Here is a 26,902-nt window from a genome sequence, read left to right as displayed (position 1 = left end):
GACCCAGGTCTAGTATGTAGTCTGACTAGTTGTTGATGATGAGACCCAGGTCTAGTATGTAGTCTGACTAGTTGTTGATGATGAGACCCAGGTCTAGTATGTAGTCTGACTAGTTGTTGATGATGAGACCCAGGTCTAGTATGTAGTCTGACTAGTTGTTGATGATGAGACCCAGGTCTAGTCTGTAGTCTGACTAGTTGTTGATGATGAGACCCAGGTCTAGTATGTAGTCTGACTAGTTGTTGATGAGACCCAGGTCTAGTGTGTAGTCTGACTAGTTGTTGATGAGACCCAGGTCTAGTATGTAGTCTGACTAGTTGTTGATGATGAGACCCAGGTCTAGTATGTAGTCTGACTAGTTGTTGATGATGAGACCCAGGTCTAGTATGTAGTCTGACTAGTTGTTGATGAGACCCAGGTCTAGTGTGTAGTCTGACTAGTTGTTGATGAGACCCAGGTCTAGTATGTAGTCTGACTAGTTGTTGATGATGAGACCCAGGTCTAGTGTGTAGTCTGACTAGTTGTTGATGAGACCCAGGTCTAGTATGTAGTCTGACTAGTTGTTGATGAGACCCAGGTCTAGTGTGTAGTCTGACTAGTTGTTGATGAGACCCAGGTCTAGTATGTAGTCTGACTAGTTGTTGATGATGAGACCCAGGTCTAGTGTGTAGTCTGACTAGTTGTTGTTGATGAGACCCAGGTCTAGTATGTAGTCTGACTAGTTGTTGATGATGAGACCCAGGTCTAGTATGTAGTCTGACTAGTTGTTGATGATGAGACCCAGGTCTAGTATGTAGTCTGACTAGTTGTTGATGAGACCCAGGTCTAGTATGTAGTCTGACTAGTTGTTGATGATGAGACCCAGGTCTAGTATGTAGTCTGACTAGTTGTTGATGAGACCCAGGTCTAGTGTGTAGTCTGACTAGTTGTTGATGAGACCCAGGTCTAGTATGTAGTCTGACTAGTTGTTGATGATGAGACCCAGGTCTAGTATGTAGTCTGACTAGTTGTTGATGATGAGACCCAGGTCTAGTATGTAGTCTGACTAGTTGTTGATGAGACCCAGGTCTAGTGTGTAGTCTGACTAGTTGTTGATGAGACCCAGGTCTAGTATGTAGTCTGACTAGTTGTTGATGATGAGACCCAGGTCTAGTATGTAGTCTGACTAGTTGTTGATGATGAGACCCAGGTCTAGTATGTAGTCTGACTAGTTGTTGATGATGAGACCCAGGTCTAGTATGTAGTCTGACTAGTTGTTGATGAGACCCAGGTCTAGTATGTAGTCTGACTAGTTGTTGATGATGAGACCCAGGTCTAGTATGTAGTCTGACTAGTTGTTGATGATGAGACCCAGGTCTAGTGTGTAGTCTGACTAGTTGTTGATGATGAGACCCAGGTCTAGTATGTAGTCTGACTAGTTGTTGATGAGACCCAGGTCTAGTGTGTAGTCTGACTAGTTGTTGTTGATGAGACCCAGGTCTAGTATGTAGTCTGACTAGTTGTTGATGATGAGACCCAGGTCTAGTATGTAGTCTGACTAGTTGTTGATGATGAGACCCAGGTCTAGTATGTAGTCTGACTAGTTGTTGATGAGACCCAGGTCTAGTATGTAGTCTGACTAGTTGTTGATGAGACCCAGGTCTAGTATGTAGTCTGACTAGTTGTTGATGATGAGACCCAGGTCTAGTATGTAGTCTGACTAGTTGTTGATGAGACCCAGGTCTAGTGTGTAGTCTGACTAGTTGTTGATGAGACCCAGGTCTAGTATGTAGTCTGACTAGTTGTTGATGATGAGACCCAGGTCTAGTATGTAGTCTGACTAGTTGTTGATGATGAGACCCAGGTCTAGTATGTAGTCTGACTAGTTGTTGATGAGACCCAGGTCTAGTGTGTAGTCTGACTAGTTGTTGATGAGACCCAGGTCTAGTATGTAGTCTGACTAGTTGTTGATGATGAGACCCAGGTCTAGTATGTAGTCTGACTAGTTGTTGATGATGAGACCCAGGTCTAGTATGTAGTCTGACTAGTTGTTGATGATGAGACCCAGGTCTAGTATGTTGTCTGACTAGTTGTTGATGAGACCCAGGTCTAGTATGTAGTCTGACTAGTTGTTGATGATGAGACCCAGGTCTAGTATGTAGTCTGACTAGTTGTTGATGATGAGACCCAGGTCTAGTGTGTAGTCTGACTAGTTGATGATGAGACCCAGGTCTAGTATGTAGTCTGACTAGTTGTTGATGAGACCCAGGTCTAGTGTGTAGTCTGACTAGTTGTTGTTGATGAGACCCAGGTCTAGTCTGTAGTCTGACTAGTTGTTGATGATGAGACCCAGGTCTAGTGTGTAGTCTGACTAGTTGTTGATGATGAGACCCAGGTCTAGTATGTAGTCTGACTAGTTGTTGTTGATGAGACCCAGGTCTAGTGTGTAGTCTGACTAGTTGTTGATGATGAGACTCAGGTCTAGTATGTAGTCTGACTAGTTGTTGTTGATGAGACCCAGGTCTAGTCTGTAGTCTGACTAGTTGTTGATGAGACCCAGGTCTAGTATGTAGTCTGACTAGTTGTTGATGATGAGACCCAGGTCTAGTATGTAGTCTGACTAGTTGTTGATGAGACCCAGGTCTAGTATGTAGTCTGACTAGTTGACTAGTTGTTGATGAGACCCAGGTCTAGTATGTAGTCTGACTAGTTGTTGATGATGAGATCCAGGTCTAGTATGTAGTCTGACTAGTTGTTGATGATGAGACCCAGGTCTAGTATGTAGTCTGACTAGTTGTTGATGAGACCCAGGTCTAGTGTGTAGTCTGACTAGTTGACTAGTTGTTGTTGATGAGACCCAGGTCTAGTATGTAGTCTGACTAGTTGACTAGTTGTTGATGATGAGACCCAGGTCTAGTATGTAGTCTGACTAGTTGACTAGTTGTTGATGATTAGACTCAGGTCTAGTATGTAGTCTGACTAGTTGTTGATGATGAGACCCAGGTCTAGTATGTAGTCTGACTAGTTGACTAGTTGTTGATGAGACCCAGGTCTAGTATGTAGTCTGACTAGTTGTTGTTGATGAGACCCAGGTCTAGTATGTAGTCTGACTAGTTGTTGTTGATGAGACCCAGGTCTAGTGTGTAGTCTGACTAGTTGTTGATGATGAGACCCAGGTCTAGTATGTAGTCTGACTAGTTGTTGATGATGAGACCCAGGTCTAGTATGTAGTCTGACTAGTTGTTGATGAGACCCAGGTCTAGTATGTAGTCTGACTAGTTGACTAGTTGTTGATGATGAGACCCAGGTCTAGTATGTAGTCTGACTAGTTGACTAGTTGTTGATGATGAGACCCAGGTCTAGTATGTAGTCTGACTAGTTGTTGATGAGACCCAGGTCTAGTATGTAGTCTGACTAGTTGTTGATGATGAGACCCAGGTCTAGTATGTAGTCTGACTAGTAGTTGATGATGAGACCCAGGTCTAGTATGTAGTCTGACTAGTTGTTGATGATGAGACCCAGGTCTAGTATGTAGTCTGACTAGTTGTTGATGATGAGACCCAGGTCTAGTATGTAGTCTGACTAGTTGTTGATGATGAGACCCAGGTCTAGTATGTAGTCTGACTAGTTGTTGTTGATGAGACCCAGGTCTAGTGTGTAGTCTGACTAGTTGACTAGTAGTTGATGATGAGACCCAGGTCTAGTATGTAGTCTGACTAGTTGTTGATGAGACCCAGGTCTAGTATGTAGTCTGACTAGTTGTTGATGATGAGACCCAGGTCTAGTGTGTAGTCTGACTAGTTGTTGATGAGACCCAGGTCTAGTGTGTAGTCTGACTAGTTGTTGATGATGAGACCCAGGTCTAGTGTGTAGTCTGACTAGTTGTTGTTGATGAGACCCAGGTCTAGTATGTAGTCTGACTAGTTGACTAGTTGTTGATGATGAGACCCAGGTCTAGTGTGTAGTCTGACTAGTTGACTAGTTGTTGATGATGAGACCCAGGTCTAGTATGTAGTCTGACTAGTTGTTGATGAGACCCAGGTCTAGTATGTAGTCTGACTAGTTGATGATGAGACCCAGGTCTAGTATGTAGTCTGACTAGTTGTTGATGATGAGACCCAGGTCTAGTATGTAGTCTGACTAGTTGTTGATGATGAGACCCAGGTCTAGTATGTAGTCTGACTAGTTGTTGATGATGAGACCCAGGTCTAGTATGTAGTCTGACTAGTTGTTGATGATGAGACCCAGGTCTAGTATGTAGTCTGACTAGTTGTTGATGATGAGACCCAGGTCTAGTATGTAGTCTGACTAGTTGACTAGTTGTTGTTGATGAGACCCAGGTCTAGTATGTAGTCTGACTAGTTGTTGATGATGAGACCCAGGTCTAGTGTGTAGTCTGACTAGTTGTTGATGATGAGACCCAGGTCTAGTATGTAGTCTGACTAGTTGTTGATGATGAGACCCAGGTCTAGTATGTAGTCTGACTAGTTGTTGATGATGAGACCCAGGTCTAGTATGTAGTCTGACTAGTTGTTGATGATGAGACCCAGGTCTAGTATGTAGTCTGACTAGTTGTTGATGAGACCCAGGTCTAGTATGTAGTCTGACTAGTTGTTGATGATGAGACCCAGGTCTAGTGTGTAGTCTGACTAGTTGTTGATGAGACCCAGGTCTAGTGTGTAGTCTGACTAGTTGTTGATGATGAGACCCAGGTCTAGTGTGTAGTCTGACTAGTTGACTAGTTGTTGATGATGAGACCCAGGTCTAGTATGTAGTCTGACTAGTTGTTGATGAGACCCAGGTCTAGTATGTAGTCTGACTAGTTGTTGATGAGACCCAGGTCTAGTATGTAGTCTGACTAGTTGACTAGTTGTTGATGATGAGACCCAGGTCTAGTATGTAGTCTGACTAGTTGTTGATGAGACCCAGGTCTAGTATGTAGTCTGACTAGTTGTTGATGAGACCCAGGTCTAGTATGTAGTCTGACTAGTAGTTGATGATGAGACCCAGGTCTAGTATGTAGTCTGACTAGTTGTTGATGATGAGACCCAGGTCTAGTGTGTAGTCTGACTAGTTGACTAGTTGTTGATGATGAGACCCAGGTCTAGTATGTAGTCTGACTAGTTGTTGATGATGAGACCCAGGTCTAGTGTGTAGTCTGACTAGTTGACTAGTTGTTGATGATGAGACCCAGGTCTAGTATGTAGTCTGACTAGTTGTTGATGAGACCCAGGTCTAGTATGTAGTCTGACTAGTAGTTGATGATGAGACCCAGGTCTAGTATGTAGTCTGACTAGTTGTTGATGATGAGACCCAGGTCTAGTGTGTAGTCTGACTAGTAGTTGATGATGAGACCCAGGTCTAGTATGTAGCCTGACTAGTTGTTGATGATGAGACCCAGGTCTAGTGTGTAGTCTGACTAGTTGACTAGTTGTTGATGATGAGACCCAGGTCTAGTATGTAGTCTGACTAGTTGTTGATGAGACCCAGGTCTAGTATGTAGTCTGACTAGTTGTTGATGAGACCCAGGTCTAGTATGTAGTCTGACTAGTAGTTGATGATGAGACCCAGGTCTAGTATGTAGTCTGACTAGTTGTTGATGATGAGACCCAGGTCTAGTATGTAGTCTGACTAGTTGTTGATGATGAGACCCAGGTCTAGTATGTAGTCTGACTAGTTGTTGATGATGAGACCCAGGTCTAGTATGTAGTCTGACTAGTTGTTGTTGATGAGACCCAGGTCTAGTATGTAGTCTGACTAGTTGTTGTTGATGAGACCCAGGTCTAGTATGTAGTCTGACTAGTTGTTGATGATGAGACTCAGGTCTAGTATGTAGTCTGACTAGTTGTTGATGATGAGACCCAGGTCTAGTATGTAGTCTGACTAGTTGTTGATGAGACCCAGGTCTAGTATGTAGTCTGACTAGTTGACTAGTTGTTGATGATGAGACCCAGGTCTAGTATGTAGTCTGACTAGTTGTTGATGAGACCCAGGTCTAGTATGTAGTCTGACTAGTTGTTGATGATGAGACCCAGGTCTAGTATGTAGTCTGACTAGTTGTTGATGATGAGACCCAGGTCTAGTCTGTAGTCTGACTAGTTGTTGTTGATGAGACCCAGGTCTAGTATGTAGTCTGACTAGTTGTTGATGAGACCCAGGTCTAGTATGTAGTCTGACTAGTTGACTAGTTGTTGATGATGAGACCCAGGTCTAGTATGTAGTCTGACTAGTTGATGATGAGACCCAGGTCTAGTATGTAGTCTGACTAGTTGACTAGTTGTTGATGATGAGACCCAGGTCTAGTATGTAGTCTGACTAGTAGTTGATGATGAGACCCAGGTCTAGTATGTAGTCTGACTAGTTGTTGATGATGAGACCCAGGTCTAGTATGTAGTCTGACTAGTTGTTGTTGATGAGACCCAGGTCTAGTATGTAGTCTGACTAGTTGTTGATGATGAGACCCAGGTCTAGTGTGTAGTCTGACTAGTTGTTGTTGATGAGACCCAGGTCTAGTATGTAGTCTGACTAGTTGTTGATGATGAGACCCAGGTCTAGTGTGTAGTCTGACTAGTTGTTGTTGATGAGACCCAGGTCTAGTATGTAGTCTGACTAGTTGTTGATGATGAGACCCAGGTCTAGTATGTAGTCTGACTAGTTGTTGTTGATGAGACCCAGGTCTAGTGTGTAGTCTGACTAGTTGTTGATGAGACCCAGGTCTAGTATGTAGTCTGACTAGTTGTTGATGATGAGACCCAGGTCTAGTGTGTAGTCTGACTAGTTGTTGATGACGAGACCCAGGTCTAGTGTGTAGTCTGACTAGTTGTTGATGAGACCCAGGTCTAGTATGTAGTCTGACTAGTTGTTGATGATGAGACCCAGGTCTAGTATGTAGTCTGACTAGTTGTTGATGATGAGACCCAGGTCTAGTATGTAGTCTGACTAGTTGTTGTTGATGAGACCCAGGTCTAGTATGTAGTCTGACTAGTTGTTGATGATGAGACCCAGGTCTAGTATGTAGTCTGACTAGTTGTTGTTGATGAGACCCAGGTCTAGTATGTAGTCTGACTAGTTGTTGTTGATGAGACCCAGGTCTAGTATGTAGTCTGACTAGTTGTTGTTGATGAGACCCAGGTCTAGTGTGTAGTCTGACTAGTTGTTGATGAGACCCAGGTCTAGTGTGTAGTCTGACTAGTTGTTGATGATGAGACCCAGGTCTAGTATGTAGTCTGACTAGTTGTTGATGATGAGACCCAGGTCTAGTATGTAGTCTGACTAGTTGTTGATGAGACCCAGGTCTAGTGTGTAGTCTGACTAGTTGTTGATGATGAGACCCAGGTCTAGTATGTAGTCTGACTAGTTGTTGTTGATGATGAGACCCAGGTCTAGTATGTAGTCTGACTAGTTGTTGTTGATGAGACCCAGGTCTAGTATGTAGTCTGACTAGTTGTTGATGAGACCCAGGTCTAGTATGTAGTCTGACTAGTTGTTGATGAGACCCAGGTCTAGTATGTAGTCTGACTAGTTGTTGATGATGAGACCCAGGTCTAGTATGTAGTCTGACTAGTTGTTGTTGATGAGACCCAGGTCTAGTATGTAGTCTGACTAGTTGTTGATGAGACCCAGGTCTAGTATGTAGTCTGACTAGTTGTTGATGAGACCCAGGTCTAGTATGTAGTCTGACTAGTAGTTGATGATGAGACCCAGGTCTAGTATGTAGTCTGACTAGTTGTTGTTGATGAGACCCAGGTCTAGTATGTAGTCTGACTAGTTGACTAGTTGTTGTTGATGAGACCCAGGTCTAGTATGTAGTCTGACTAGTTGTTGTTGATGAGACCCAGGTCTAGTGTGTAGTCTGACTAGTTGTTGATGAGACCCAGGTCTAGTATGTAGTCTGACTAGTTGTTGTTGATGAGACCCAGGTCTAGTATGTAGTCTGACTAGTTGATGATGAGACCCAGGTCTAGTGTGTAGTCTGACTAGTTGTTGATGATGAGACCCAGGTCTAGTATGTAGTCTGACTAGTTGTTGATGATGAGACCCAGGTCTAGTATGTAGTCTGACTAGTTGATGATGAGACCCAGGTCTAGTGTGTAGTCTGACTAGTTGTTGATGATGAGACCCAGGTCTAGTATGTAGTCTGACTAGTTGTTGATGATGAGACCCAGGTCTAGTATGTAGTCTGACTAGTTGTTGATGATGAGACCCAGGTCTAGTATGTAGTCTGACTAGTTGTTGATGAGACCCAGGTCTAGTATGTAGTCTGACTAGTTGTTGATGATGAGACCCAGGTCTAGTATGTAGTCTGACTAGTTGTTGTTGATGAGACCCAGGTCTAGTATGTAGTCTGACTAGTTGACTAGTTGTTGATGAGACCCAGGTCTAGTATGTAGTCTGACTAGTTGTTGATGATGAGACCCAGGTCTAGTGTGTAGTCTGACTAGTTGATGATGAGACCCAGGTCTAGTATGTAGTCTGACTAGTTGTTGTTGATGAGACCCAGGTCTAGTGTGTAGTCTGACTAGTTGTTGTTGATGAGACCCAGGTCTAGTATGTAGTCTGACTAGTTGTTGATGATGAGACCCAGGTCTAGTATGTAGTCTGACTAGTTGTTGTTGATGAGACCCAGGTCTAGTATGTAGTCTGACTAGTTGACTAGTTGTTGATGAGACCCAGGTCTAGTATGTAGTCTGACTAGTTGTTGATGATGAGACCCAGGTCTAGTGTGTAGTCTGACTAGTTGATGATGAGACCCAGGTCTAGTATGTAGTCTGACTAGTTGTTGTTGATGAGACCCAGGTCTAGTGTGTAGTCTGACTAGTTGTTGTTGATGAGACCCAGGTCTAGTATGTAGTCTGACTAGTTGTTGATGATGAGACCCAGGTCTAGTATGTAGTCTGACTAGTTGTTGTTGATGAGACCCAGGTCTAGTATGTAGTCTGACTAGTTGACTAGTTGTTGATGATGAGACCCAGGTCTAGTATGTAGTCTGACTAGTTGTTGTTGATGAGACCCAGGTCTAGTGTGTAGTCTGACTAGTTGATGATGAGACCCAGGTCTAGTATGTAGTCTGACTAGTTGTTGATGATGAGACCCAGGTCTAGTATGTAGTCTGACTAGTTGTTGTTGATGAGACCCAGGTCTAGTATGTAGTCTGACTAGTTGACTAGTTGTTGATGATGAGACCCAGGTCTAGTATGTAGTCTGACTAGTTGTTGTTGATGAGACCCAGGTCTAGTATGTAGTCTGACTAGTTGACTAGTTGTTGATGATGAGACCCAGGTCTAGTATGTAGTCTGACTAGTTGACTAGTTGTTGATGATGAGACCCAGGTCTAGTATGTAGTCTGACTAGTTGTTGATGATGAGACCCAGGTCTAGTATGTAGTCTGACTAGTTGTTGATGATGAGACCCAGGTCTAGTATGTAGTCTGACTAGTTGATGATGATGAGACCCAGGTCTAGTATGTAGTCTGACTAGTTGACTAGTTGTTGTTGATGAGACCCAGGTCTAGTATGTAGTCTGACTAGTTGTTGTTGATGAGACCCAGGTCTAGTATGTAGTCTGACTAGTTGTTGTTGATGAGACCCAGGTCTAGTATGTAGTCTGACTAGTTGTTGTTGATGAGACCCAGGTCTAGTGTGTAGTCTGACTAGTTGTTGATGAGACCCAGGTCTAGTATGTAGTCTGACTAGTTGTTGTTGATGAGACCCAGGTCTAGTGTGTAGTCTGACTAGTTGTTGATGATGAGACCCAGGTCTAGTATGTAGTCTGACTAGTTGTTGATGAGACCCAGGTCTAGTATGTAGTCTGACTAGTTGTTGATGATGAGACCCAGGTCTAGTATGTAGTCTGACTAGTTGTTGATGATGAGACCCAGGTCTAGTGTGTAGTCTGACTAGTTGATGATGAGACCCAGGTCTAGTATGTAGTCTGACTAGTTGTTGATGATGAGACCCAGGTCTAGTATGTAGTCTGACTAGTTGTTGTTGATGAGACCCAGGTCTAGTATGTAGTCTGACTAGTTGTTGATGATGAGACCCAGGTCTAGTGTGTAGTCTGACTAGTTGGCTAGTTGTTGATGATGAGACCCAGGTCTAGTGTGTAGTCTGACTAGTTGATGATGAGACCCAGGTCTAGTGTGTAGTCTGACTAGTTGTTGATGATGAGACCCAGGTCTAGTGTGTAGTCTGACTAGTTGTTGATGATGAGACCCAGGTCTAGTATGTAGTCTGACTAGTTGTTGATGAGACCCAGGTCTAGTGTGTAGTCTGACTAGTTGTTGTTGATGAGACCCAGGTCTAGTATGTAGTCTGACTAGTTGTTGATGATGAGACCCAGGTCTAGTATGTAGTCTGACTAGTTGTTGATGAGACCCAGGTCTAGTATGTAGTCTGACTAGTTGTTGATGAGACCCAGGTCTAGTGTGTAGTCTGACTAGTTGTTGATGATGAGACCCAGGTCTAGTATGTAGTCTGACTAGTTGTTGACGGCTGTGTGTTGTTCGTCCAGCTCTCTCAGGACCGTGATGAGTCGCTGACTGATGAGGTCATCGCCCAGCAGCTGCAGATGGACGAGGACATGGAGTTGGAGAGGCAGGTCCACGAGGACGAGGAGTTTGCCAAGACCCTGGCCATGTTGGACCAGCAACCACACGCCAAAAAGGTGAAGAACACACACGACAAACTCTCTCTTTCTCTCTCTGAAACATTCAACATGTCTCTATATATTGAAATATATAAAGTGGGGCAAAAAAGTATTTAGTCAGCCACCAATTGTGCAAGTTCTCCCACTTAAAAAGACGAGAGAGGCCTGTAATTTTCATCTTAGGTACACTTCAACTATGACAGACAAAATGAGGGAAAAAAATCCAGAAAATCACATTGTAGGATTTTTAATTAATTAATTTGCAAATTATGGTGGAAAATAAGTATTTGGTCACCTACAAACAAGCAAGATTTCTGGCTCTCACAGACCTGTAACTTCTTCTTTAAGAGGCTCCTCTGTCCTCCATACTGTGTGTGTGTGTGTGTGTGTGTGTGTGTGTGTTGTTCCATCTGTGTGTGTGTGTGTGTGTGTCCAGGCTCGTAAGGACTCTGGTGAGGATCTGGGCTCTGACACGTCAGCCAACAAAAGCAGCGCTAACTCCTCCCGCAGCAGCGCTACCAGCCAATCACAGTCCAATGGGCGGGACCACAACCAGGACGTGATCGGTCCGTCCCCTAAAAAGCTCCCCCTTGTTAAGACCAGTTCCAAACTGTCCATGATGAAGAGAAGGGAGGAAGAAGAGGAAGGAGGAGGGAAAGCGTCCGTCTCTCCCAAAAAGGAGATCCTAACCCCTTCAAGCACAGACAGGAAGTCCAAGCCCAAAACAGGAAGTGTAACCATGGTGACCACACCTACGACTCTTAAAACCTCCCCCAAGAAAGAGGTGAAACTTTTTAAATCAACAGTCATAGTTCAAAGAAAATAACCCAAAGCTGTGTGACTGACTGTGTGACTGACTGTGTGACTGACTGTGTGACTGACTGTGTGACTGACTGTGTGTGACTGACTGTGTGTGACTGACTGTGTGTGACTGACTGTGACTGACTGTGTGTGACTGACTGTGACTGACTGTGACTGACTGTGTGTGACTGTGTGTGACTGACTGTGTGTGACTGACTGTGTGTGACTGACTGTGTGTGACTGACTGTGTGTGACTGTGAATGTGTGACTGACTGTGTGTGACTGTGAATGTGTGTAACTGTATGTGACTGTGGGTGACTCTGTGACTGTGTGTGTAACCGTGACTGTGTGTGTTACCGTGACTGTGTGTGTTACCGTGACTGTGTGTGTTACCGTGACTGTGTGTGTTACCGTGACTGTGTGTGTTACCGTGACTGTGTGTGTAACCGTGACTGTGTGTGTAACCGTGACTGTGTGTAACCGTGACTGTGTGTGTTACCGTGCCTGTGTGTGTTACCGTGCCTGTGTGTGTTACCGTGACTGTGTGTGTTACCGTGACTGTGTGTGTTACCGTGACTCTTTGTGTAACCGTGACTCTTTGTGTAACCGTGACTCTTTGTGTAACCGTGACTCTTTGTGTAACCGTGACTGTGTGTGTTACCGTGACTGAGTGTGTATAACGGTGACTGACTCTGTGACTTTGTGTAACCGTGTGTGTGTGTGTCCAGAGCACCAGTCCAGAGGATTCAGAGAAGAAGCGAGGGAACTCATCAGCCTTCCGTAGTTTCCTGAACCGAGACGGACCCAGAGCCCTGGGGTCTAAACACATACCCACTGTAAGACAAACACACAATATCACGCAGATCACTAACGCCATAATACTACACAATGTGTGTGTATATAACCTGTGTGTGTGCAGGGAGCAGAGAACTGCCTGGAGGGATGTGTGTTTGTGATATCTGGTGTGTTGGAGAGTATGGAACGTGAGGATGCTAAGTCCCTGATAGAGCGATACGGAGGGAAGGTGACCAGTAACGTCAGTAAGAGGACTACATACCTGGTGATGGGCAGAGATGGAGGAGCGGCCAAGACTGAGAAGGTACACAAAAGGTTCACTTATTTACCTCTCTCTCGTTCTCTCTCTCTCTCGTTCTCTCTCTCTCTCGTTCTCTCTCTCTCTCTCGTTCTCTCTCTCTCTCGTTCTCTCTCGCTCTCTCTCGTTCTCTCTCGCTCTCTCGTTCTCTCTCGCTCTCTCTCGTTCTCTCGCTCTCGCTCTCTCTCTCTCTCGTTCTCGCTCTCTCTCGTTCTCTCTCTCTCTCTCGTTCTCTCTCGCTCTCTCTCGTTCTCTCTCGCTCTCTCGTTCTCTCTCGCTCTCTCTCGCTCTCTCTCGTTCTCTCTCGCTCTCTCTCGTTCTCTCTCGCTCTCTCTCGTTCTCTCGCTCTCGCTCTCTCTCGTTCTCGCTCTCTCTCGTTCTCGCTCTCTCTTTGACCTCAGTTTTTTTCAGTATAGCTTCTCCTCTCTCTCCTCTCTCTGTGTCCAGGCGGAGGGGTTTGGAACTAAGATCCTGGATGAGGATGGTCTGTTGGAGCTCATCAGAAGTAAACCAGGGAAGAAATCCAAGTACCTGATTGCTGCCGAGGCAGAGGTGAGTAATAATATTACTAATATAATACTGCTAATATCAATAATATAATACTACTAATATTATATTACTAATAATACTACTAATATTATATTACTAATAATACTACTAATATTATATTACTAATAATACTACTAATATTACTAATGTGGTATTACTAATGTAATATTACTAATATAATACTACTAATATCAATAATATAATACTACTAATATTATATTACTAATAATACTACTAATATTACTAATGTGGTATTACTAATGTAATATTACTAATATAATACTACTAATATTACTAATATAATACTACTAATATTACTAATATAATACTGCTAATATCAATAATATAATACTACTAATATTATATTACTAATAATACTACTAATATTACTAATATAATACTGCTAATATCAATAATATAATACTACTAATATTATATTACTAATAATACTACTAATATTATATTACTAATATAATGCTACTAATATTATATTACTAATAATACTACTAATATTATATTACTAATAATACTACTAATATTATATTACTAATAATACTACTAATATTATATTACTAATAATACTACTAATATTATATTACTAATAATACTACTAATATTACTAATATAATACTGCTAATATCAATAATATAATACTACTAATATTATATTACTAATAATACTACTAATATTATATTACTAATAATACTACTAATATTATATTACTAATAATACTACTAATATTATATTACTAATAATACTACTAATATTATATTACTAATAATACTACTAATATTATATTACTAATAATACTACTAATATTATTACTAATAATACTACTAATATTATATTACTAATAATACTACTAATATTATATTACTAATATAATACTACTAATATTACTAATGTGGTATTACTAATGTAATATTACTAATATAATACTACTAATATTACTAATGTAATAACTAATATAATACTACTAATATTACTAATGTAATATAACTAATATAATACGGCCAATATCAATAATACTACTAATATTATATTACTAATATAATACTACTAATATTACTAATGTGGTATTACTAATGTAATATTACTAATATAATACTACTAATATTACTAATGTCTGCCTGGTGAGGATGTTGTATGTCCTCTGTCTTCCTGGTGAGGATGTTGTGTCTTCCTGGTGAGGATGTTGTATGTCCTCTGTCTTCCTGGTGAGGATGTTCTGTCTTCCTGGTGAGGATGTTGTATGTCCTCTGTCTTCCTGGTGAGGATGTTGTGTCTTCCTGGTGAGGATGTTGTATCTCCTCTGTCTTCCTGGTGAGGATGTTGTGTCTTCCTGGTGAGGATGTTGTATGTCCTCTGTCTTCCTGGTCAGGATGTTGTATCTCCTCTGTCTTCCTGGTGAGGATGTTGTGTCTTCCTGGTGAGGATGTTGTATGTCCTCTGTCTTCCTGGTGAGGATGTTGTGTGTCCTCTGTCTTCCTGGTGAGGATGTTGTGTGTCCTCTGTCTTCCTGGTGAGGATGTTGTATGTCCTCTGTCTTCCTGGTGAGGATGTTGTGTCTTCCTGGTGAGGATGTTGTATGTCCTCTGTCTTCCTGGTGAGGATGTTGTATGTCCTCTGTCTTCCTGGTGAGGATGTTGTGTCTTCCTGGTGAGGATGTTGTATGTCCTCTGTCTTCCTGGTGAGGATGTTGTGTCTTCCTGGTGAGGATGTTGTATGTCCTCTGTCTTCCTGGTGAGGATGTTGTGTCTTCCTGGTGAGGATGTTGTATGTCCTCTGTCTTCCTGGTGAGGATGTTGTGTCTTCCTGGTGAGGATGTTGTATGTCCTCTGTCTTCCTGGTGAGGATGTTGTGTCTTCCTGGTGAGGATGTTGTGTCTTCCTGGTGAGGATGTTGTATGTCCTCTGTCTTCCTGGTGAGGATGTTGTGTCTTCCTGGTGAGGATGTTGTGTCTTCCTGGTGAGGATGTTGTGTCTTCCTGGTGAGGATGTTGTGTCTTCCTGGTGAGGATGTTGTATGTCCTCTGTCTTCCTGGTCAGGATGTTGTATGTCCTCTGTCTTCCTGGTGAGGATGTTGTGTGTCCTCTGTCTTCCTGGTGAGGATGTTGTGTGTCCTCTGTCTTCCTGGTGAGGATGTTGTATGTCCTCTGTCTTCCTGGTGAGGATGTTGTGTCTTCCTGGTGAGGATGTTGTATGTCCTCTGTCTTCCTGGTGAGGATGTTGTATGTCCTCTGTCTTCCTGGTGAGGATGTTGTGTCTTCCTGGTGAGGATGTTGTATGTCCTCTGTCTTCCTGGTGAGGATGTTGTGTCTTCCTGGTGAGGATGTTGTATGTCCTCTGTCTTCCTGGTGAGGATGTTGTATCTTCCTGGTGAGGATGTTGTATGTCCTCTGTCTTCCTGGTGAGGATGTTGTGTCTTTCTGGTCAGGATGTTGTATGTCCTCTGTCTTCCTGGTCAGGATGTTGTATCTCCTCTGTCTTCCTGGTGAGGATGTTGTATGTCCTCTGTCTTCCTGGTGAGGATGTTGTATGTCCTCTGTCTTCCTGGTGAGGATGTTGTATGTCCTCTGTCTTCCTGGTCAGGATGTTGTATGTCCTCTGTCTTCCTGGTCAGGATGTTGTATGTCCTCTGTCTTCCTGGTGAGGATGTTGTGTCTTCCTGGTCAGGATGTTGTATGTCCTCTGTCTTCCTGGTGAGGATGTTGTGTGTCCTCTGTCTTCCTGGTGAGGATGTTGTATGTCCTCTGTCTTCCTGGTGAGGATGTTGTATGTCCTCTGTCTTCCTGGTCAGGATGTTGTATGTCCTCTGTCTTCCTGGTGAGGATGTTGTGTCTTCCTGGTGAGGATGTTGTATGTCCTCTGTCTTCCTGGTCAGGATGTTGTATCTCCTCTGTCTTCCTGGTGAGGATGTTGTGTCTTCCTGGTGAGGATGTTGTATGTCCCCTGTCTTCCTGGTGAGGATGTTGTGTCTTCCTGGTGAGGATGTTGTATGTCCTCTGTCTTCCTGGTGAGGATGTTGTATGTCCTCTGTCTTCCTGGTGAGGATGTTGTGTCTTCCTGGTGAGGATGTTGTATGTCCTCTGTCTTCCTGGTGAGGATGTTGTATGTCCTCTGTCTTCCTGGTGAGGATGTTGTATGTCCTCTGTCTTCCTGGTGAGGATGTTGTATGTCCTCTGTCTTCCTGGTGAGGATGTTGTGTCTTCCTGGTGAGGATGTTGTATGTCCTCTGTCTTCCTGGTGAGGATGTTGTATGTCCTCTGTCTTCCTGGTGAGGATGTTGTGTCTTCCTGGTCAGGATGTTGTATGTCCTCTGTCTTCCTGGTGAGGATGTTGTATGTCCTCTGTCTTCCTGGTGAGGATGTTGTATCTCCTCTGTCTTCCTGGTGAGGATGTTGTATGTCCTCTGTCTTCCTGGTCAGGATGTTGTATGTCCTCTGTCTTCCTGGTGAGGATGTTGTATGTCCTCTGTCTTCCTGGTGAGGATGTTGTATGTCCTCTGTCTTCCTGGTGAGGATGTTGTATGTCCTCTGTCTTCCTGGTGAGGATGTTGTATGTCCTCTGTCTTCCTGGTGAGGATGTTGTATGTCCTCTGTCTTCCTGGTGAGGATGTTGTGTGTCCTCTGTCTTCCTGGTCAGGATGTTGTGTGTCCTCTGTCTTCCTGGTGAGGATGTTGTATGTCCTCTGTCTTCCTGGTCAGGATGTTGTATCTCCTCTGTCTTCCTGGTGAGGATGTTGTATCTTCCTGGTGAGGATGTTGTATCTTCCTGGTGAGGATGTTGTATCTCCTCTGTCTTCCTGGTGAGGATGTTGTATGTCCTCTGTCTTCCTGGTGAGGATGTTGTGTGTCCTCTGTCTTCCTGGTGAGGATGTTGTATGTCCTCTGTCTTCCTGGTGAGGATGTTGTGTCTTCCTGGTGAGGATGTTGTATGTCCTCTGTCTTCCTGGTGAGGATGTTGTATGTCCTCTGTCTTCCTGGTGAGGATGTTGTATGTCCTCTGTCTTCCTGGTGAACTTGTTGTATCTCCTCTGTCTTCCTGGTGAGGATGTTGTATGTCCTCTGTCTTCCTGGTGAGGATGTTGTATGTCCTCTGTCTTCCTGGTGAGGATGTTGTGTGTCCTCTGTCTTCCTGGTGAGGATGTTGTGTGTCCTCTGTCTTCCTGGTGAGGATGTTGTATCTCCTCTCTCTTCCTGGTGAGGATGTTGTGTGTCCTCTGTCTTCCTGGTGAGGATGTTGTGTCTTCCTGGTGAGGATGTTGTATCTCCTCTGTCTTCCTGGTGAGGATGTTGTATGTCCTCTGTCTTCCTGGTGAGGATGTTGTATCTCCTCTGTCTTCCTGGTGAGGAGGTTGTGTGTCCTCTGTCTTCCTGGTGAGGATGTTGTGTCTTCCTGGTGAGGATGGTGTATGTCCTCTGTCTTCCTGGTGAGGATGTTGTATGTCCTCTGTCTTCCTGGTGAGGATGTTGTGTCTTCCTGGTGAGGATGTTGTGTCTTCCTGGTGAGGATGTTGTATCTTCCTGGTGAGGATGTTGTGTCTTCCTGGTGAGGATGTTGTATGTCCTCTGTCTTCCTGGTGAGGATGTTGTATGTCCTCTGTCTTCCTGGTGAGGATGTTGTGTCTTCCTGGTGAGGATGTTGTGTCTTCCTGGTGAGGATGTTGTGTCTTCCTGGTGAGGATGTTGTGTGTCCTCTGTCTTCCTGGTCAGGATGTTGTATGTCCTCTTTCTTCCTGGTGAGGATGTTGTATGTCCTCTGTCTTCCTGGTGAGGATGTTGTATGTCCTCTGTCTTCCTGGTGAGGATGTTGTGTCTTCCTGGTGAGGATGTTGTATGTCCTCTGTCTTCCTGGTGAGGATGTTGTATCTCCTCTGTCTTCCTGGTGAGGAGGTTGTATCTCCTCTGTCTTCCTGGTGAGGAGGTTGTATGTCCTCTGTCTTCCTGGTGAGGATGTTGTATGTCCTCTGTCTTCCTGGTGAGGATGTTGTGTCTTCCTGGTGAGGATGTTGTGTCTTCCTGGTGAGGATGTTGTATCTCCTCTGTCTTCCTGGTCAGGATGTTGTATCTCCTCTGTCTTCCTGGTGAGGATGTTGTATGTCCTCTGTCTTCCTGGTGAGGATGTTGTATGTCCTCTGTCTTCCTGGTGAGGATGTTGTATGTCCTCTGTCTTCCTGGTGAGGATGTTGTATGTCCTCTGTCTTCCTGGTGAGGATGTTGTATGTCCTCTGTCTTCCTGGTGAGGATGTTGTATGTCCTCTGTCTTCCTGGTGAGGATGTTGTGTCTTCCTGGTGAGGATGTTGTATGTCCTCTGTCTTCCTGGTGAGGATGTTGTATGTCCTCTGTCTTCCTGGTGAGGATGTTGTGTCTTCCTGGTGAGGATGTTGTATGTCCTCTGTCTTCCTGGTGAGGATGTTGTGTGTCCTCTGTCTTCCTGGTGAGGATGTTGTATGTCCTCTGTCTTCCTGGTGAGGATGTTGTGTCTTCCTGGTGAGGATGTTGTATGTCCTCTGTCTTCCTGGTGAGGATGTTGTGTGTCCTCTGTCTTCCTGGTGAGGATGTTGTATGTCCTCTGTCTTCCTGGTGAGGATGTTGTGTGTCCTCTGTCTTCCTGGTGAGGATGTTGTATGTCCTCTGTCTTCCTGGTGAGGATGTTGTATGTCCTCTGTCTTCCTGGTGAGGATGTTGTGTGTCCTCTGTCTTCCTGGTGAGGATGTTGTGTCTTCCTGGTGAGGATGTTGTATGTCCTCTGTCTTCCTGGTGAGGATGTTGTGTCTTCCTGGTGAGGATGTTGTATGTCCTCTGTCTTCCTGGTGAGGATGTTGTGTCTTCCTGGTGAGGATGTTGTATGTCCTCTGTCTTCCTGGTGAGGATGTTGTGTCTTCCTGGTGAGGATGTTGTATGTCCTCTGTCTTCCTGGTGAGGATGTTGTGTCTTCCTGGTGAGGATGTTGTATGTCCTCTGTCTTCCTGGTGAGGATGTTGTGTCTTCCTGGTGAGGATGTTGTATGTCGTCTGTCTTCCTGGTGAGGATGTTGTATCTCCTCTGTCTTCCTGGTGAGGAGGTTGTATCTCCTCTGTCTTCCTGGTGAGGAGGTTGTATGTCCTCTGTCTTCCTGGTGAGGATGTTGTATGTCCTCTGTCTTCCTGGTGAGGATGTTGTGTCTTCCTGGTGAGGATGTTGTGTCTTCCTGGTGAGGATGTTGTATCTCCTCTGTCTTCCTGGTCAGGATGTTGTATCTCCTCTGTCTTCCTGGTGAGGATGTTGTATGTCCTCTGTCTTCCTGGTGAGGATGTTGTATGTCCTCTGTCTTCCTGGTGAGGATGTTGTATGTCCTCTGTCTTCCTGGTGAGGATGTTGTATGTCCTCTGTCTTCCTGGTGAGGATGTTGTGTCTTCCTGGTGAGGATGTTGTGTCTTCCTGGTGAGGATGTTGTGTCTTCCTGGTGAGGATGTTGTATCTCCTCTGTCTTCCTGGTCAGGATGTTGTATCTCCTCTGTCTTCCTGGTGAGGATGTTGTATGTCCTCTGTCTTCCTGGTGAGGATGTTGTATGTCCTCTGTCTTCCTGGTGAGGATGTTGTATGTCCTCTGTCTTCCTGGTGAGGATGTTGTATGTCCTCTGTCTTCCTGGTGAGGATGTTGTATGTCCTCTGTCTTCCTGGTGAGGATGTTGTATGTCCTCTGTCTTCCTGGTGAGGATGTTGTATCTCCTCTGTCTTCCTGGTGAGGATGTTGTATCTCCTCTGTCTTCCTGGTGAGGATGTTGTATGTCCTCTGTCTTCCTGGTGAGGATGTTGTGTCTTCCTGGTGAGGATGTTGTGTGTCCTCTGTCTTCCTGGTGAGGATGTTGTATGTCCTCTGTCTTCCTGGTGAGGATGTTGTATCTCCTCTGTCTTCCTGGTGAGGATGTTAACTTGTTGTATCTCCTGTCGTCCTATTTAAGAGCAGAACCCCGGACACCAAGACCTGCCCCCGCACTCCCAAACAGTCCCCAAAAACTCGCTCCAAGAACCCCAGCCCCTCCAAACCTGGCTCAGCGTCGCGGCGAGGAGTCAGGGTGGGGGACAGCGTGACCCCCCCAGGGAGGAGTACAGGTTCAGGGGTCAAAAGAGGGCTGGACTTGGGGGGTAAGAGCCAATCATCTTCCTCCTCTGCCACTCCGTCTTCGCCCTCATCCGCGGGTGAAGATTTCAGTCTGCTCTGGGTGGATAAGTACCGCCCCCAGAATCTGAAGGCTGTGATTGGTCAGCAGGGAGACCAGAGCCAAGCCAATAAGTTGCTTCGCTGGCTGAAGAACTGGCACACCCACCATGCAGTGGGAGGGGCTAAACCAGCAGGTCAGTCTCTCTGTCTCTCTCTCTGTCTCTCTCTGTCTCTCTCTCTCTCTCTGTCTCTCTCTCTCTCTCTCTCTCTCTGTCTCTGTCTGTCTGTCTGTTTGTCTGTCTCTGTCTGTCTCTCTCTGTGTGTCTAGTAGTGTTTATATACTCTGTTAGCAGTAGATAAATAATGTGTGCCCTCCATGTCTCCCAGGCAGAGGGTTTGGTAAGTTCACCAGCAGTAAGGATAACGGGTCAAGCTTCAAGGCGGCTCTGCTGTCTGGACCTCCTGGCGTGGGCAAGACCACCACAGCTGCCTTGGTCTGTGAGGTCAGTCTGGATTACACACCTCTCTGGACCTCCTCTTCTCTGGTTTCTACATCTCACTTTCTGTTTGTCTCTTTCTGTGTGTGTGTGTGTGTGTGTGTGTGTGTGTGTGTGTGTGTGTGTGTGTGTGTGTGTGTGTGTGTGTGTGTGTGTGTGTAGGAGCTGGGCTACAGCTATGTAGAGATGAATGCCAGCTGTACCCGCAGTAAGAACAGTCTGAAACAGGTGATCGCTGAGTCTCTGAACAACACCAGTATCAACAACTTCTACACAGGTACACACACACACACACACATACACCTCACCATACCATACCACACACATCATCACAACACATAATTTTTCTGCAACCAAATTGCACTTTGTGGATGGAATTTAATTATATTTCTTATTTGTTTACTCTCCCCTCCTCCCTCTCTCTCTTCCATCTCTCTCCCCTCCTCTCCCCTCTCTCTCTCTCCCCTCCTCCCTCTCTCTCCCGTCCTCCCTCTCTCCCCTCCTCTCTCTCTCTCCCTGCCTCTCTCTCTCTCCCCTCCTCTCTCTCTCTCCCCTCCTCTCTCTCTCTCCCCTCTCTCCCCTCCTCCCCTATCTGTCTCCCCTCCTCCCCCGTCTCTCTCTCTCTCTCTCCAGGTTCGTCTCAGACAGTCAGTAGTAAACATGTTCTCATCATGGATGAGATCGATGGCATGGCAGGCAACGAAGACCGGGGAGGAATCCAGGTACTTCCTCTTTGACCCCTATAGGAGATGATAGGTCTGATTAAACAGTCCCGGATCCCCATCATCTGTATGTGTAACGACCTCTGACCCCTGTAGGAGATGATAGGTCTGATTAAACAGTCCAGGATCCCCATCATCTGTATGTGTATCGACCTCTGACCCCTGTAGGAGATGATAGGTCTGATTAAACAGTCCCGGATCCCCATCATCTGTATGTGTAACGACCTCTGACCCCTGTAGGAGATGATAGGTCTGATTAAACAGTCCCGGATCCCCATCATCTGTATGTGTAACGACCTCTGACCCCTGTAGGAGATGATAGGTCTGATTAAACAGTCCCGGATCCCCATCATCTGTATGTGTAACGACCTCTGACCCCTGTAGGAGATGATAGGTCTGATTAAACAGTCCAGGATCCCCATCTGTATGTGTAACGACCTCTGACCCCTGTAGGAGATGATAGGTTTGATTAAACAGTCCCAGATACCCATCATCTGTATGTGTAATGACCTCTGACCCCTGTAGGAGATGATAGGTCTGATTAAACAGTCCAGGATCCCCATCATCTGTATGTGTAATGACCTCTGACCCCTGTAGGAGATGATAGGTCTGATTAAACAGTCCCGGATCCCCATCATCTGTATGTGTAATGACCTCTGACCCCTGTAGGAGATGATAGGTCTGATTAAACAGTCCAGGATCCCCATCATCTGTATGTGTAATGACCTCTGACCTTTGACCCCTGTAGGAGATGATAGGTCTGATTAAACAGTCCCGGATCCCCATCATCTGTATGTGTAACGACCTCTGACCCCTGTAGGAGATGATAGGTCTGATTAAACAGTCCCAGATCCCCATCATCTGTATGTGTAATGACCTCTGACCCCTGTAGGAGATGATAGGTCTGATTAAACAGTCCCGGATCCCCATCATCTGTATGTGTAATGACCTCTGACCTTTGACCCCTGTAGGAGATGATAGGTCTGATTAAACAGTCCCGGATCCCCATCATCTGTATGTGTAATGACCTCTGACCCCTGTAGGAGATGATAGGTCTGATTAAACAGTCCCGGATCCCCATCATCTGTATGTGTAATGACCTCTGACCTCTGACCCCTGTAGGAGATGATAGGTCTGATTAAACAGTCCCGGATCCCCATCATCTGTATGTGTAACGACCTCTGACCCCTGTAGGAGATGATAGGTCTGATTAAACAGTCCCGGATCCCCATCATCTGTATGTGTAATGACCTCTGACCCCTGTAGGAGATGATAGGTCTGATTAAACAGTCCAGGATCCCCATCATCTGTATGTGTAATGACCTCTGACCTTTGACCCCTGTAGGAGATGATAGGTCTGATTAAGCAGTCCAGGATCCCCATCATCTGTAATGACCTCTGACCCCTGTAGGAGATGATAGGTCTGATTAAACAGTCCCGGATCCCCATCATCTGTATGTGTAATGACCTCTGACCCCTGTAGGAGATGATAGGTCTGATTAAACAGTCCCGGATCCCCATCATCTGTATGTGTAACGACCTCTGACCCCTGTAGGAGATGATAGGTCTGATTAAACAGTCCCGGATCCCCATCATCTGTATGTGTAATGACCTCTGACCCCTGTAGGAGATGATAGGTCTGATTAAACAGTCCAGGATCCCCATCATCTGTAACGACCTCTGACCCCTGTAGGAGATGATAGGTCTGATTAAACAGTCCAGGATCCCCATCATCTGTATGTGTAACGACCTCTGACCCCTGTAGGAGATGATAGGTCTGATTAAACAGTCCCGGATCCCCATCATCTGTAATGACCTCTGACCCCTGTAGGAGATGATAGGTCTGATTAAACAGTCCCGGATCCCCATCATCTGTATCTGTAATGACCTCTGACCCCTGTAGGAGATGATAGGTCTGATTAAACAGTCCAGGATCCCCATCATCTGTAATGACCTCTGACCCCTGTAGGAGATGATAGGTCTGATTAAACAGTCCCGGATCCCCATCATCTGTATGTGTAATGACCTCTGACCCCTGTAGGAGATGATAGGTCTGATTAAACAGTCCCGGATCCCCATCATCTGTATGTGTAATGACCTCTGACCCCTGTAGGAGATGATAGGTCTGATTAAACAGTCCAGGATCCCCATCATCTGTAATGACCTCTGACCCCTGTAGGAGATGATAGGTCTGATTAAACAGTCCCGGATCCCCATCATCTGTATGTGTAATGACCTCTGACCCCTGTAGGAGATGATAGGTCTGATTAAACAGTCCCGGATCCCCATCATCTGTATGTGTAATGACCTCTGACCCCTGTAGGAGATGATAGGTCTGATTAAACAGTCCCGGATCCCCATCATCTGTATGTGTAACGACCTCTGACCCCTGTAGGAGATGATAGGTCTGATTAAACAGTCCCGGATCCCCATCATCTGTATGTGTAATGACCTCTTACCCCTGTAGGAGATGATAGGTCTGATTAAACAGTCCAGGATCCCCATCATCTGTAACGACCTCTGACCCCTGTAGGAGATGATAGGTCTGATTAAACAGTCCAGGATCCCCATCATCTGTATGTGTAACGACCTCTGACCCCTGTAGGAGATGATAGGTCTGATTAAACAGTCCCGGATCCCCATCATCTGTAATGACCTCTGACCCCTGTAGGAGATGATAGGTCTGATTAAACAGTCCCGGATCCCCATCATCTGTATGTGTAATGACCTCTGACCCCTGTAGGAGATGATAGGTCTGATTAAACAGTCCCGGATCCCCATCATCTGTATGTGTAATGACCTCTGACCCCTGTAGGAGATGATAGGTCTGATTAAACAGTCCCGGATCCCCATCATCTGTATGTGTAACGACCTCTGACCCCTGTAGGAGATGATAGGTCTGATTAAACAGTCCCGGATCCCCATCATCTGTATGTGTAATGACCTCTGACCCCTGTAGGAGATGATAGGTCTGATTAAACAGTCCCGGATCCCCATCATCTGTATGTGTAATGACCTCTGACCCCTGTAGGAGATGATAGGTCTGATTAAACAGTCCCGGATCCCCATCATCTGTATGTGTAACGACCTCTGACCCCTGTAGGAGATGATAGGTCTGATTAAACAGTCCCGGATCCCCATCATATGTATGTGTAATGACCTCTGACCCCTGTAGGAGATGATAGGTCTGATTAAACAGTCCAGGATCCCCATCATCTGTATGTGTAATGACCTCTGACCCCTGTAGGAGATGATAGGTCTGATTAAACAGTCCCGGATCCCCATCATCTGTATGTGTAATGACCTCTGACCCCTGTAGGAGATGATAGGTCTGATTAAACAGTCCCGGATCCCCATCATCTGTATGTGTAACGACCTCTGACCCCTGTAGGAGATGATAGGTCTGATTAAACAGTCCCGGATCCCCATCATCTGTAATGACCTCTGACCCCTGTAGGAGATGATAGGTCTGATTAAACAGTCCCGGATCCCCATCATCTGTATGTGTAATGACCTCTGACCCCTGTAGGAGATGATAGGTCTGATTAAACAGTCCCGGATCCCCATCATCTGTATGTGTAATGACCTCTGACCCCTGTAGGAGATGATAGGTCTGATTAAACAGTCCAGGATCCCCATCATCTGTATGTGTAACGACCTCTGACCCCTGTAGGAGATGATAGGTCTGATTAAACAGTCCAGGATCCCCATCATCTGTATGTGTAACGACCTCTGACCCCTGTAGGAGATGATAGGTCTGATTAAACAGTCCCGGATCCCCATCATCTGTATGTGTAATGACCTCTGACCCCTGTAGGAGATGATAGGTCTGATTAAACAGTCCCGGATCCCCATCATCTGTATGTGTAACGACCTCTGACCCCTGTAGGAGATGATAGGTCTGATTAAACAGTCCAGGATCCCCATCATCTGTATGTGTAACGACCTCTGACCCCTGTAGGAGATGATAGGTCTGATTAAACAGTCCCGGATCCCCATCATCTGTATGTGTAATGACCTCTGACCCCTGTAGGAGATGATAGGTCTGATTAAACAGTCCAGGATCCCCATCATCTGTATGTGTAATGACCTCTGACCCCTGTAGGAGATGATAGGTCTGATTAAACAGTCCCGGATCCCCATCATCTGTATGTGTAACGACCTCTGACCCCTGTAGGAGATGATAGGTCTGATTAAACAGTCCAGGATCCCCATCATCTGTATGTGTAATGACCTCTGACCCCTGTAGGAGATGATAGGTCTGATTAAACAGTCCCGGATCCCCATCATCTGTATGTGTAATGACCTCTGACCCCTGTAGGAGATGATAGGTCTGATTAAACAGTCCAGGATCCCCATCATCTGTATGTGTAACGACCTCTGACCCCTGTAGGAGATGATAGGTCTGATTAAACAGTCCAGGATCCCCATCATCTGTATGTGTAACGACCTCTGACCCCTGTAGGAGATGATAGGTCTGATTAAACAGTCCCGGATCCCCATCATCTGTATGTGTAATGACCTCTGACCCCTGTAGGAGATGATAGGTCTGATTAAACAGTCCAGGATCCCCATCATCTGTAACGACCTCTGACCCCTGTAGGAGATGATAGGTCTGATTAAACAGTCCCGGATCCCCATCATCTGTAACGACCTCTGACCCCTGTAGGAGATGATAGGTCTGATTAAACAGTCCCGGATCCCCATCATCTGTATGTGTAATGACCTCTGACCCCTGTAGGAGATGATAGGTCTGATTAAACAGTCCCGGATCCCCATCATCTGTAACGACCTCTGACCCCTGTAGGAGATGATAGGTCTGATTAAACAGTCCCGGATCCCCATCATCTGTATGTGTAATGACCTCTGACCCCTGTAGGAGATGATAGGTCTGATTAAACAGTCCCGGATCCCCATCATCTGTATGTGTAATGACCTCTGACCCCTGTAGGAGATGATAGGTCTGATTAAACAGTCCCGGATCCCCATCATCTGTATGTGTAATGATCGTAATCACCAGAAGATCCGCTCTCTGGCCAACTACTGCTTTGACCTGCGCTTCCAGAGACCACGACTGGAGCAGATCAAGGTACACACACACACACACACACACACACAGGAACACACACACACGCACAGGAACACACGCACAGGAACACACACACACACGCACAGGTACACACACACACACGCACAGGTACACACACACACACACGCACAGGTACACACACACACACACACACAGGAACACACACACACAGGAACACACACACACACACACACACACACAGGAACACACACACACACACACACAGGAACACACACACACACACACACACAGGAACACACACACACACAGGAACACACACACACACACACACACACACAGGAACACACACACACAGGATCACACAGAAACAAACACACACAGCTTTCATGTTAATCTCTCTCTCTCCCTCTCCTCTCTCTC

At 45.3% G+C, this 26,902-nt stretch overlaps 1 protein-coding gene across 1 annotated transcript in view; it reads left to right on the top strand.

Annotated features, from left to right (window-relative positions):
* The window catches only part of rfc1 (replication factor C (activator 1) 1), a 56,298-nt gene that overhangs the window by 13,592 nt on the left and 15,804 nt on the right, over positions 1 to 26,902 (top strand). The window contains exons 6-15 of the mRNA XM_055911916.1: positions 10,489 to 10,641; positions 11,060 to 11,407; positions 12,153 to 12,260; positions 12,344 to 12,523; positions 12,965 to 13,069; positions 20,014 to 20,407; positions 20,601 to 20,716; positions 20,873 to 20,987; positions 21,344 to 21,432; positions 26,384 to 26,521. Of these exons, the coding sequence (XP_055767891.1) occupies positions 10,489 to 10,641; positions 11,060 to 11,407; positions 12,153 to 12,260; positions 12,344 to 12,523; positions 12,965 to 13,069; positions 20,014 to 20,407; positions 20,601 to 20,716; positions 20,873 to 20,987; positions 21,344 to 21,432; positions 26,384 to 26,521 (1,746 nt within the window). The remainder of the gene's footprint in view (positions 1 to 10,488; positions 10,642 to 11,059; positions 11,408 to 12,152; positions 12,261 to 12,343; positions 12,524 to 12,964; positions 13,070 to 20,013; positions 20,408 to 20,600; positions 20,717 to 20,872; positions 20,988 to 21,343; positions 21,433 to 26,383; positions 26,522 to 26,902) is intronic.

The sequence above is a fragment of the Salvelinus fontinalis genome, unplaced genomic scaffold (assembly GCF_029448725.1).
Source record: "Salvelinus fontinalis isolate EN_2023a unplaced genomic scaffold, ASM2944872v1 scaffold_0107, whole genome shotgun sequence".
Taxonomy (NCBI): domain Eukaryota; kingdom Metazoa; phylum Chordata; class Actinopteri; order Salmoniformes; family Salmonidae; genus Salvelinus; species Salvelinus fontinalis.
This window is presented reverse-complemented; position numbering and strand designations above follow the sequence as displayed.